The sequence below is a fragment of the Chionomys nivalis genome, chromosome 18 (assembly GCF_950005125.1).
Source record: "Chionomys nivalis chromosome 18, mChiNiv1.1, whole genome shotgun sequence".
Taxonomy (NCBI): Eukaryota; Metazoa; Chordata; class Mammalia; order Rodentia; family Cricetidae; genus Chionomys; species Chionomys nivalis.
The window spans coordinates 12306292-12319210 of NC_080103.1; the positions used below are offsets into that span (position 1 = coordinate 12306292).

Below are 12919 nucleotides of genomic sequence, written 5' to 3' on the forward strand. Positions count from 1 at the left end.
TTCCGTCTGTCCCCTTTCTTCTTTGGGCACATAACACCATCCAGCTCAGTCTGTCTGGCGCTGGGGGCAAATCCTCAGGGCAAGTAGGCAGGAGAGACCTCCTTTGTCTCACTGGCCCGCCTGCACCAACCAAGGTAGGCGCTTTGTTTACGAACTACCCAACCTGCACGGAGATCAGCTCGGCACCAGGAGAGACAGCAGTGCGGTGAGTTTGTGACTGGACAGGGAACTCTGAAGTTCCTCATCCCCCTCCCTATACTCCCCGGGCTCCCTGCAGGGGCTCTACCCCCCCATACTGCCTCTCTCTTCTTGTCCCACCCAGCTTGCATCCAGAACCCTTCTTCCTTCTGTCCCCTTTCCTCTTTGGGCACATAACACCATCCAGCTCAGTCTGTCTGGCGCTGGGGGCAAATCCTCAGGGCAAGCAGGCAGGCGAGACCTCCTTTGTCTCACTGGCCCGCCTGCACCAACCAAGGTAGGCGCTTTGTTTACGAACTACCCAACCTGCATGGAGATCTGATCTCGGCACCAGGAGAGACAGCAGTGCAGTGAGTTTGTGACCAGCGGCAGCGGAAGCAGCCCTGGAAAGGGAACTCTGAAGTTCCTCATCCCCCTCCCTATACTCCCTGGGCTCCCTGCAGGGGCTCTATACCCCGCATACTGCCTCTCTCTTCTTGTCCCACCCAGCTTGCATCCAGAACCCTTCTTCCTTCTGCCCCCTTTCCTCTTTGGGCACATAACACCATCCAGCTCAGTCTGTCTGGCGCTGGGGGCAAATCCTCAAGGCAAGTAGGCAGGCGAGACTTCCTTTGTTTCACTGGCCTGCCTGCAACAAGCAAGGAGAGACATCACTAGAACACCAGGAGAGCTAGCACTGCAGAGAGCCATCACTGGGAAGGTACATCAGTAGGCAAGGAGACCTGATCCGGTAAAAGAACATCCAGAGGGGAGCATTCGGAGAAAGAGATGGGCAGGCGCCAATGCAAGAATTCACCTAACAATCTGAAAAACTATATGAAACCACCAGAACCCAGCGACCTCCCAACAGGTGGACATGAAAACCTTAATCATGAAGAGGTAGATAAAATTGACTTTATGAAAGTGATTGACGCCCTTAAACAACATGTAAAAAATGCCCTTATAGAAATGGATGAGAAGTATAACAGAAAGTTTGAAGAATTGAGTAAATCAGTGAATGATACCCTAGGAAACCAAGGAAAAACAATCAAACAGATAATGGGAACAGTTCAAGACTTAAAAACTGAAATGGAGGCAAAGAAGAAAACACAAACAGAAGGCCAGCTGGACAGGGAAAATCTAGGTAAACGAATAGAGACTACAGAAGCAAGCATAACCAACAGAATACAAGAGATAGAAGAAAGAATCTCAGATTCTGAAGATACCATAGAGAAAATAAACACGCTGATCAAAGAAAACAGCAAGGCCAACAAATTCTCATCACAAAACATTCAGGAAATATGGGACACAATAAAAAGACCAAACCTAAGAATAATAGGAATAGAAGAAGGAGAAGAAGCGCAGCTCAACGGTCCAGAAAATATATTTAATAAAATTATAGAAGAAAACTTTCCCAACCTAAAGAAAGATATACCTATGAAGGTTCAAGAAGCATACAGAACACCGAATAGGCTGGATCAAAAAAAAACATCCTCTCGCCATATAATAATCAAAACACAAAGCATACAGAATAAAGAAAGAATACTAAGAGCAGCAAAGGAAAAAGGCCAAGTTACTTATAAAGGTAAACCTATCAGACTTACACCTGACTTCTCTATGGAAACCATGAAAGCCAGAAGGTCCTGGATAGATGTACTGCAGAAACTAAGAGACCATGGATGCAAGCCCAGACTACTATACCCAGCCAAGCTTTCGTTCACTATAAATGGAGAAAACAAAATTTTCCAGGATAAAAACAAATTTAAACAATACGTAGCCACAAATCCAGCCTTACAGAAAGTAATAGAAGGAAAATCACTAACCAAGGAGTCCAACAATGACCACAATATCTCAGACAACTAGAGACCCTTCACCAGCGCAACACAAAGAAGGGGAACACACAAAATTTACAACTTAAAAAATGACCGGAGTTAACAACCACTGGTCATTAATATCACTTAATGTCAATGGACTCAACTCTCCTATAAAAAGGCACAGACTAAGAGATTGGATACGAAAACAGGATCCAACATTCTGCTGTTTACAAGAAACACACCTCAACCACAAAGACAGGCACTTACTCAGAGTAAAGGGTTGGGATAAGGCTTTTCAAGTAAATGGACCTAAGAAACAAGCAGGGGTGGCCATACTAATTTCTAACAAAGTTGACTTCAAACTTAAATCAATCAGGAGAGATGGAGAGGGACATTTTCTACTCATAACAGGAACAATTCATCAGGATGAAGTCTCAATCCTGAATATCTATGCCCCTAATATAAAAGCACCCACGTACGTGAAAGAAACATTGTTAAAACTCAAGGCAGCCATCAAACCGCACACATTAATAGTAGGAGACTTTAATACTCCTCTCTCACCAATGGACAGGTCAAGTAGACAGAAACCTAACAGAGAAATAAGAGAATTAATGGAGGTAATGAATCAAATGGACTTAACAGACATCTATAGAATATTCCACCCAAATAGGAAAGAATATACCTTCTTCTCTGCAGCTCATGGAACCTTCTCAAAAATCGACCACATACTCGGTAACAAAGCAAACATCCACAGTTACAAAAAAATATTAATAACCACCTGTATCTTATCAGATCACCATGGATTAAAGCTAGAATTCAGCAACAATGCTACCCCCAGAAAGCCTACAAACTCATGGAAACTGAATAGTCAACTACTGAACCATACCTGGATTAAGGAAGAAATAAAGAAAGAAATTAAACTCTTCCTTGAAGACAATGAAAATAAAGAAACAACATACTCAAACCTATGGGACACTATGAAAGCAGTTCTGAGAGGAAAGTTCATAGCACTAACTGCCCACTTAAAGAAAACAGAGAAAGCACACATTGGAGACTTAACAGCCCACCTGAAAGCTCTAGAAAAAAAAGAAGCAGACTCACCTAGAAGGGGTAGAAGACTGGAAATAATCAAACTGAGGGCTGAAATCAACAAAATAGAAACACAGAAAACAATTGAAAGAATCAATGAATCAAAAAGCTGGTTCCTGGAGAAAATCAACAAGATTGATAAACCCCTATCCAAACTAATCAAACGGCAGAGAGAGAATTTGCAAATTAATAAGATCAGAAATGAAAAGGGAGACATAACCACAGACACAGAGGAAATTCAGAGAATCATTAGATCTTACTACAAAAGCCTGTATGCCACAAAACTGGAAAATGTAAAAGAAATGGACGCTTTATTAGATAAATACCATTTACCAAAGTTAAACCAGGACCAGGTGAACAACCTAAATAGACCTGTTAGTCGTGAAGAATTAGAAGCTGTTATCAAAACCCTCCCTTCCAAAAAAAGTCCAGGACCAGATGGTTTCAATGCGGAATTCTACCAGAACTTCCAAGAAGACCTAATACCTATTCTCCTTAATGTATTTCACAATATAGAAACAGAAGAGTCATTGCCAAATTCCTTTTATGAAGCTACAGTAACTCTGATACCAAAACCACACAAAGACCCAACCAAGAAAGAGAATTACAGGCCAATCTCACTCATGAACATCGACGCAAAAATCCTCAACAAAATTCTGGCAAACCGAATCCAAGAACACATTAGAAAAATTATCCATTATGATCAAGTAGGCTTCATACCAGAGATGCAGGGCTGGTTTAACATACGCAAATCTATCAATGTAATCCATCATATAAATAAACTGAAAGAAAAAAACCATATGATTGTTTCATTAGATGCTGAAAAAGCATTTGACAAAATTCAACATCCCTTTATGATAAAAGTCTTAGAGAGATTAGGGATACAAGGGTCATACCTAAATATAATTAAAGCTATATACAGCAAGCCGACAGCTAATATCAAATTAAATGGAGAGAAACTTAAAGCCATTCCACTAAAATCAGGAACACGCCAAGGCTGTCCACTCTCTCCATACCTCTTCAATATAGTTCTCGAAGTTTTAGCAATAGCAATAAGACAACATAAGGGGATAAAGGGGATTCAAATTGGAAAGGAAGAAGTTAAACTTGCATTATTTGCAGATGATATGATAGTGTACATGAGCGACCCCAAAAACTCATCCAAAGAACTCCTACACCTGATAAACGCCTTTAGTAATGTGGCAGGATACAAGATCAACTCCAAAAAATCAGTCGCCCTCTTATACACAAAGGATCTGGAAGCAGAGAGAGAAATAAGAGAATCATCACCTTTCACGATAGCCACAAACAGCATAAAATATCTTGGGGTAACTCTAACCAAGGAAGTGAAAGATCTATTTGACAAAAACTTTAAGGCATTGAAGAAAGAAATTGAAGAGGATACCAGAAAATGGAAGGATCTCCCTTGCTCTTGGATTGGGAGAATCAATATAGTAAAAATGGCAATTCTACCAAGGGCAATTTATAGATTCAATGCAATCCCCATTAAAATCCCATCAAAATTCTTCACAGATCTTGAAAGGACAATAATCAACTTTACATGGAGAAACAAAAAACCCAGGATAGCCAAAACAATCTTATACAATAAAGGAACTTCTGGAGGCATTACCATCCCTGACTTCAAACTCTATTACAGAGCTACAGTAATGAAAACAGTGTGGTACTGGCATAAAAACAGAGAAGTCGACCAATGGAATCGTATAGAAGACCCGGATTTTAACCCACAAACCTATGAACAACTGATTTTTGATAAAGGAGCTAAAAGTATACAATGGAAGAAAGAAAGCATCTTCAACAAATGGTGCTGGCACAATTGGATGTCAACCTGTAGAAGAATGAAAATAGACCCATATCTATCACCATGCACAAAACTCAAGTCCAAATGGATCAAAGACCTCAATATCAATCTGAACACACTGAACCTGATAGAAGAGAAAATGGGAAGTACCCTACAACATATGGGCACTGGAGATCGCTTCCTATGTATAACCCCAGCAGCACAGACATTAAGGGCAACATTGAATAAATGGGACCTCCTGAAACTGAGAAGCTTCTGTAAAGCAAAGGACACTGTCATTAAGACAAAAAGGCAGCCTACTGACTGGGAGAAGATCTTCACCAACCCCGCAACAGACAAAGGTCTGATCTCCAAAATATATAAAGAACTCAAGAAACTAGACTTTAAAAGGATAATTAACCCAATTAAAAAATGGGGCACTGAACTGAACAGAGAATTCTCAACAGAAGAAGTTAAAATGGCCAAAAGATACTTAAGGTCATGCTCAACCTCCTTAGCGATCAGAGAAATGCAAATCAAAACAACTTTGAGATATCATCTTACACCTGTCAGAATGGCTAAAATCAAAAACACCAAGGATAGCCTTTGCTGGAGAGGTTGTGGAGAAAGGGGTACCCTCATCCATTGCTGGTGGGACTGCAAACTTGTGCAACCACTTTGGAAATCAGTGTGGCGGTTTCTCAGAAAAATTGGGATCAACCTACCCCTGGACCCAGCAATACCACTCTTGGGAATATACCCAAGAGATGCCCTATCATATGACAAAAGCATTTGTCCAACTATGTTCATAGCAGCATTATTTGTAATAGCCAGAACCTGGAAGCAACCTAGATGCCCTTCAATGGAAGAATGGATGAAGAAATTGTGGAATATATACACATTAGAGTACTACTCTGCGGTAAAAAACAATGACTTCTCGAATTTTGCATGCAAATGGATGGAAATAGAAAATACGATCCTTAGTGAGGTAACCCAGACCCAAAAAGAAGAACATGGGATGTACTCACTCATAATTGGTTTCTAGCCATGGATAGGGGCCACTGAGTCTATAATTTGTGATCCTAAAGAAGCTAAACAAGAGGGTAAACCCAAGGAAAAACATATAGATATCCTCCCAGCTATGGGAAATAGACATGACTGATGGGCAAAAAATTGGAATCTTGGGGGTGGGGTGGGATGGGGATGAGGGGTGATGGGGAGAGAAAAGTGTGAAGGAGAGGATGAGGGGAACTGGGGGAATCGGGGTGATTGGGGATAAAGGAAGGTTCGATAGGGGAGCAGGGAAACTCATACCTTAGGTAAGGGAGCCACCTAAGGGGTGGCAAGAGACTTGAACTTGGAATGGCTACCAGATGCCCAGGGCAATGTCCCCAGTTAGTTCATTGGGGCACCTGAGGATAGGGAACCTGAAATGAACCTATCCTATAATCATACTGATGAATATCTTGCATATCGCCATAGAACCTTCATCTAGCGATGGATGGAGATAGAGCCAGAGACCCACACTGGAGCACCGGACTGAGCTCCCAAGGTTATAATGAGGAGCAGAAGGAGAGAGAACATGAACAAGGAAGTCAGGACCATGAGGGGTGCACCCAACCACTGAGACAGTGGGGCCGATCTATTGGGAGCTCACCAAGGTCAGCTGGACTGCTACTGAAAAAACATGGGATAAAACCGGACTCTCTGAATGTGGCGGACAATGAGAGCTGACGAGAGGCCAAGGAGAATGGCACAGGAACTTTCAACTGGCGATAGATCGAGAGAGAGACAGAGACCCAAATTGGAGCAATGGTCTGAGCTCTTAAGGTCCAAATGAGGAGCAGAAGGAGGGAGAACATGACCAAGGAAATCAGGACCACGAGGCGTGCACCCACCCACTGTGACAGTGGAACTGATCTATTGGGAGCTCTTCAAGGCCAGCTGGACTGGGACTGAATAAGCATGGGTTGAAACTGGACTCTCTGAACATGGCGGACAATGAAGGCTGATGAGAAGCCAAGGGCAATGGCACTAGGTTTCGATCCTAATACATGAACTGGCTTTGTGGGAGCTTAGCCTGTTTGGATGCTCACCTTCCTGGGCCTGGATGGAAGTGGGAGGACCTTGGTCTTCCTGTAGGGCAGGGAATTTGGACTGCTCTTCAGTATCGAGAGGGAGGGGGAATGGACTGGGGGGAGGAGAAGAGGAGTGGGGATGGGGGAGGGGAGTGGGGGGAGGGGGCAATGTGTGGGAGGAGGGGAGGGAAATGGGAAACGGGGAGCAGTTGGAAATTTTAATTAAAAAAGAATAAAAAAAAAGAAAAAAAAGAAAAAAAAAAAAAGAAAGAGATATTAATTAGATCAAGGAGGGGCTGGAAAGATGGCTCAGCAGTTAAGAGCAAGCACTACCTGCTCTTTCAAAGGTCCTGAGTTCAATTTCCAGCAACCACATGGTGGCTCACAACCATCTATAATGAGGTCTGGTGCCCTCTTCTGACCTGCAGGCATACCCGCAGACAGAATATTGTATACATAATAAATAAAAAAATATTTAAAAATCTTTAAAAAATTAGATCAAGGATGATCAACCTCTGAACTGACATAACAATAACCATCAAAATTAATTTAACAAAATAGGAGAGCCATATACCACATATATATGTTATTTTAAAAAAAAATACAGTGAGCACTACATACACAGAGGACATGCTAGCGCGTTAACACAGGAGCAGTGCAGTGTCTTTGCTTATCTTTTGGCTGGGGAGGGATCATCAGACAACACACTGCTTTTGCAGGACGAAAGGGCATGTGATATAACCGATGAAACCGATTGCAACAGTTCCAGCCATATCCTTTTGCTCTTCCTGAAATGCTCATTCATTATCTACCCATTTGTGCCTGTTCTGCCTGCTGGACAATGTTTCTGAAGTGTTTCAACTACACGGACTGAGTCCTTTTAGTTCAGTAACCAGAATCTTTCAAGTTATTTCAGCGAAGAGCTGAGGTGGTCAAAGAACAGAAGGCTACAAAGGTGGCCACTAGTCACAATATTTAGCTCTCCTAGGATATGAATTGAGTTTCTGATTCAAAGTTTGGCATCAAAACTTAAGAGTTGAAAAAAATCAGAGACAATCTGTCTTTATAGTACTTTATAAGTTCCGTGTATAAAATACTGTATAAGCACATTCCTTATTAAATATTAAACATTCTTCCACCTAACTTTTTATGACAGCTTTGGTTGTAAATGCGCTGTGAGTATGAAACATAAATCCCAGCACCGACTCTCCATTCTCAAATTTAGGTCACTTTCAACTTTCATAAACAATATTAAGGGGAAAAACAGAAAGAATCCCGCTTCCCACTGTGCAGTCCAACAATAAATGGTTTTGTTTGATTGTTGGACTTTTTGCTTTCTTTTGGGGCTGGGGAGGAGAGGCATGTCTCACTGTCCTGGAACTCGCTCTGTAGACCAGGCTGGCCTCAAATGCACAGAGATCCACCTGCCTCTGCCTCCCAGGTGCCGGGATTAAAGACCTGCACCACCACGGCCCACCTAAATAAATGCTAGTGATCTGCACTCCAAACTGCCTAGAAAGGAATGCTGACCTGTCCAGAGCAGTCTCCTCACTCCATCCTCTGAGCCTGGGTTTCCTGATGAAAAATACACGCAGGCTCTGAAGATGGTTCTAAAACTCAGGCTCCCTGTTTCAAACCCACAAGCCTAGAGTCTCTTTACAGTATCCGTTTCTCCTCTCAATGTACATCAGTAATTTGCATATGAGTTTATTAAGAACTCTCTTACAAGGAGAGATACCTAGATATGACCACTGCTATGGCTTGTGCTCCCTCCAAAGCACAGGTGTTGCCAACATGGCAGTATCAGGAGATGTCCCTCCACGAGGTAATGAGGCCATAGGAGTTCCTTTTGAGGTGGGATCAATGGCCTTTTAAAAGACTCAATGAGCGAGCTTTCTCTTCTTTCTCTTGCCCTTCTGCCACCTAACACAGTCCCTACAACCTTGACCTGGTTTCTAGCCTTCAGAACTGAGGTTAACAAACATCTGTTCATTATGGCCCAGTCTGTGGTATTGCCCTAAAGTAGCACCAGTGGAGTAATATACACACCTCCTGGGAAGGAGATACTAGTAAGGGTCCCCAAGAGCAGGTGATGGCACCAAAAAGCAAGAGGACGCCCTACGAGGGCACAGGAATCTACTTCAAACTCCCAAAGCTGCGGTAACTACAGAACTCAGATCAAGGGTCTCCTTTCAAATGCCCTCTAGATGTAAGGGATTTATTATGGGATGGGACCAAACTTAATCCCCACAAAACTGACGTGCAGTTTCATGAATGAAGAAGCCTTTCAAACAGGAGGAAGACAGCCCACTTACCGTATCTTAGAAAAAACAACCCCAAACAAACAAACAAAAAACGCAGCAAATCATTCCCATGTTTTCCGAACAGTGGGAGAGGCCACGAGAGGATGAGGACAACATATCATATTTATAAGAGACAAAGACCAGGAGGATGACGGTGACACTCAATGGTCTGCAGTTGGTCTTCATGCGAGCTGCATAGGTGAACTGGGGAGAGGCACGATATCCCCAATCTGCCTGCTACCACATGGATCTATAGTGAGGTTATCTCTGTAAAGAGATCCAAGACGATCCAAAGAAAACTGAAACATTTCCAAAAGTACAATGCACTTTACTAGGGTGGGGTCACATTTGATAACCAGATTTTAAAAAACATTATCTTACGAAGGATAAGACAAAAGACAGTACATACTTTCTGGTGGCCCCCCCATGAATGTTCACTTAGCCCTGTAGCAATCTCACTAAAAAGGAAAGTTTCAATTAAATCTCCGCTATTCAGGCCTAAAGTATCTTGCAAAAAGCTCTGATTGTGCAGCCTCCTCCACCACTCGGGTACCAGGATTACATGCGTGCACCACTGCCCTGGCTAACGTTTTTTAGGGGAAAGGATGAGTAAAAGGGGCTCCCGAGCGTTATCAGGGCGGTGAAATCACCACACGTGACACCGCAGTGGTGGGTAGATGTCATTTCTCCCAACCAAGCAGTGTCTACAGCACCAAAAGTGAATCTGTCAGTTACAGCTTCTGAGTGTCAATGTTGACACTGTTTTGACATCTGTGATAAATTCACTGCTCTGATGGGTGCTGGTCAACGAGGAAGATATAGTGGGGACAAGGGGCCTCTCTGTACCTTCTGCTCAATTCTGTTATAAAACTAAAACCACTCTGTAAAGATTATCTCCAACAGCAGGCAGTTAGATGAAAGCCCAGACTACCCTGTGGCTTTACCTCTGAGAGTGTCCTGTGCAGCAGGGAGCTCTGGTTTTTCAATCTATGAGCTTCGTCCACAGCCAGAACACTCCAAGAGAAGCTGCGAGAGAAAATCCACTTTCAGCTTCGTGCAACTCATTCGCGTCTCCCAACCACCTCGCTATGAAGCCACAGCTACTGTTAGACAGACTAACCACAGGCCTGGCCTTGGAAACACGCCCGAATCACCTCCCCACTGAGACACAGCCATGTGCACGGACAGCAGCTGCAGAAGGGGGTGCACACAAGGGGCTTTGATGGGAGAGAGGGAGGTGCCAAAGCCAGGGAGAAAGGAGAAACATTTATAACCATGTGCCAGGTACTGAACTTGTAGCTCTGTGTGTTTAGTCCAAAAGAACACGATGGATAGACAGGATCGGGCTAATAGGGAGATGAAGACTTGGAAAGGTTAGGTGATCTGGTCAGGCTCACAAAAGCAAAAATGGGAGCTGAGACAGCTGTGCCCCAGCGGACAAAGAAGCAGGTTTAAGTGAGAAGTGCTGAACAGGCCCAGGCCCAGTGTCTTCCCCTTGGTGACACCGAGGTCCGCAGTGACCACTCAGAGTGTAATATGTTGGACAGTAGCTAGCAAGAGCAAGTGACCAGTTTCAGTCATGAAAGTACATACAGATACACACATGCATATATTTCTACACTGCCTATGTCTTATTATGCAGCTCAAGCAGGCCTCAAATTTGCAATCCTCCTGCCTCAGTCTCCCAAGTGCTACGTCATCAGCATAAACCAATTCTACACTTTGGCTATAGAAGCACATTTTTAACAGATACTTTTGAGAACCTGTTACAATCCTCCCCAAATATGGTGTGTGTGTGTGTGTGTGTTCTAGGATATATGTAAATATGTTCTAGGATGTTTTTACTTAAAAACAACAAAAACTGAAAATAACTTAAATATCTAATAATAGGCAATAAAACATGGCTATATAAAAAGACATATACGGTCACTGTAACACAAATGATGGCTGGGTGTGAGGGAACACAACTGAAATCTTAGCACTTGGGAGGCAGAGGTAGAAGGACACCACAACTTTGAGGGCAGCCTTAGTTACACGGCAAGGCCAGCCAGGGCTACATGCAAAACACTGTCTCAAAAAACAAACAAACAAACAAACAAAATATAAATATTGTATGTCCTTGAAAATTAAAAAAATAAGGTAAAATGTAGGACATATTAAGACTGTTAGTTTTACTAGTAAGCATTATAGGATATTACATTATATTTTAATTTTTTATATTTATGGGGTGGGCACATGTGTGCCACAGTGTGTGGTCAGAGGATGACTCGCAAGAGTTGATTCTTTTCTTTCCCAGGTAGGTTCTGGGAAGAACTCAGATCTTCTGGCTTGGACAATACAAAAGAAGATTCTATCTCAAACACAGACAGACAGACAGACAAACCATGGAGTGGAAAGAAAATTCCTCAGAACTGAAAGACCTTATGCAGAGGCTGACTTATGAAAAGGAAGACTTCTCCTAAAGGTACAGAAAGAGAAGACGAGAACAGCCATGTCAACAGATGAGGAGCACAGAGGTCTGCAGATGGGGGCGAGGACTAGGGGCCCAGGGAGAGCACAAGGAGTCCAGGGTACCCAGGAGCAGATGCACGTAAGACTGATAACACATAGAGGTCTCCACAGTGGGCAGCAGTCATGAGAGAAGGTTACCACAAACAGGTGGCCCGGTTCCCTGAAGGAGACAGTTTATACATGCAAATATCCAAAAATACTTATTAAACGAAACAAGGCTACAAGAAGGCAAACGTGGACACATTAAATACAGTGGGTCAAATCATCATCAAAGGATGCTCTTAAGAGGCCCCCCAAAGAGACTTTGTAAGTCTGTAATCCAAAAGATTCCAGGCTGTTTATACTGCTAGCATGCATAGTCTTAAATGTCCACAATGCATCTCTTCAGTACAGACATTACATTCCCCTGCCATCTTCAGTAGGGACGACACAGCGATTGGAGACAGAATCTTAGCTAACACTGAAAGAATATGTCTATGTCATGGGACTCATCCTGAGTCAGCATTATAAATGTTCCCTGGTTATTTGGGTTCTTAAATCCTCCTACCAGTATGCTCAGAACAGATTACCTAAGACAGAAAGGCAGTGTTTCTCCTGAGAAATGTGACATTCCAGAACTTAAAAAGAGGCTGGCTAGCACTGACGCTGACTTAGGAGGCCTGTTCTGCCATTTACTAACATTAGCTATAGAGCTAATCTTGGTTGCCGACTCACACATTCAGGAAGAGGGAACCTCAACTGCGGTATCTTCCATCAGACTGGACTGTGGGCATGCATGTCTGCAAGGCATCTTCTTAATTGCTAACTGATATAGGAGGGCCTAGCCCAGGTGACTGGTGTAATCCCTAGGCCTGCTGTATTAGAAAAAGTGACTGAGGAAGTCAAGAAGAACAGGCCAGTAAGCAGAATTCCTCCAAGATATCTGCTTCAAGCTCCTTTCGTGGTTTCCCTCTGTGATGAACTGTAGGTTGTAATATGAAATAAGCCCTTTCCTTCCCAGGTTGCCTTTCAGCATGTGTTTATCACAGTACTGGAGCCTCTGTGGGTTACCTAAGCTTCATCTTCTTTATCTGCAAAGCAGAGGGCACACACTTTGGAGGGTCTTGATAAGTTCTTAAATTTGTATTGTGAGTGTGTGTGTGTGTGTGT

General features: G+C 43.0%; 1 protein-coding gene across 2 annotated transcripts in view; it reads right to left on the reverse strand.

Annotated features, from left to right (window-relative positions):
* Positions 1–12919, reverse strand: part of Chd1l (chromodomain helicase DNA binding protein 1 like) — a 56723-nt gene that overhangs the window by 33190 nt on the left and 10614 nt on the right. For both annotated transcript variants that reach the window (XM_057793352.1, XM_057793353.1), the window contains exon 6: positions 10204–10285. In XM_057793352.1, the coding sequence (XP_057649335.1) occupies positions 10204–10285 (82 nt within the window). The remainder of the gene's footprint in view (positions 1–10203; positions 10286–12919) is intronic.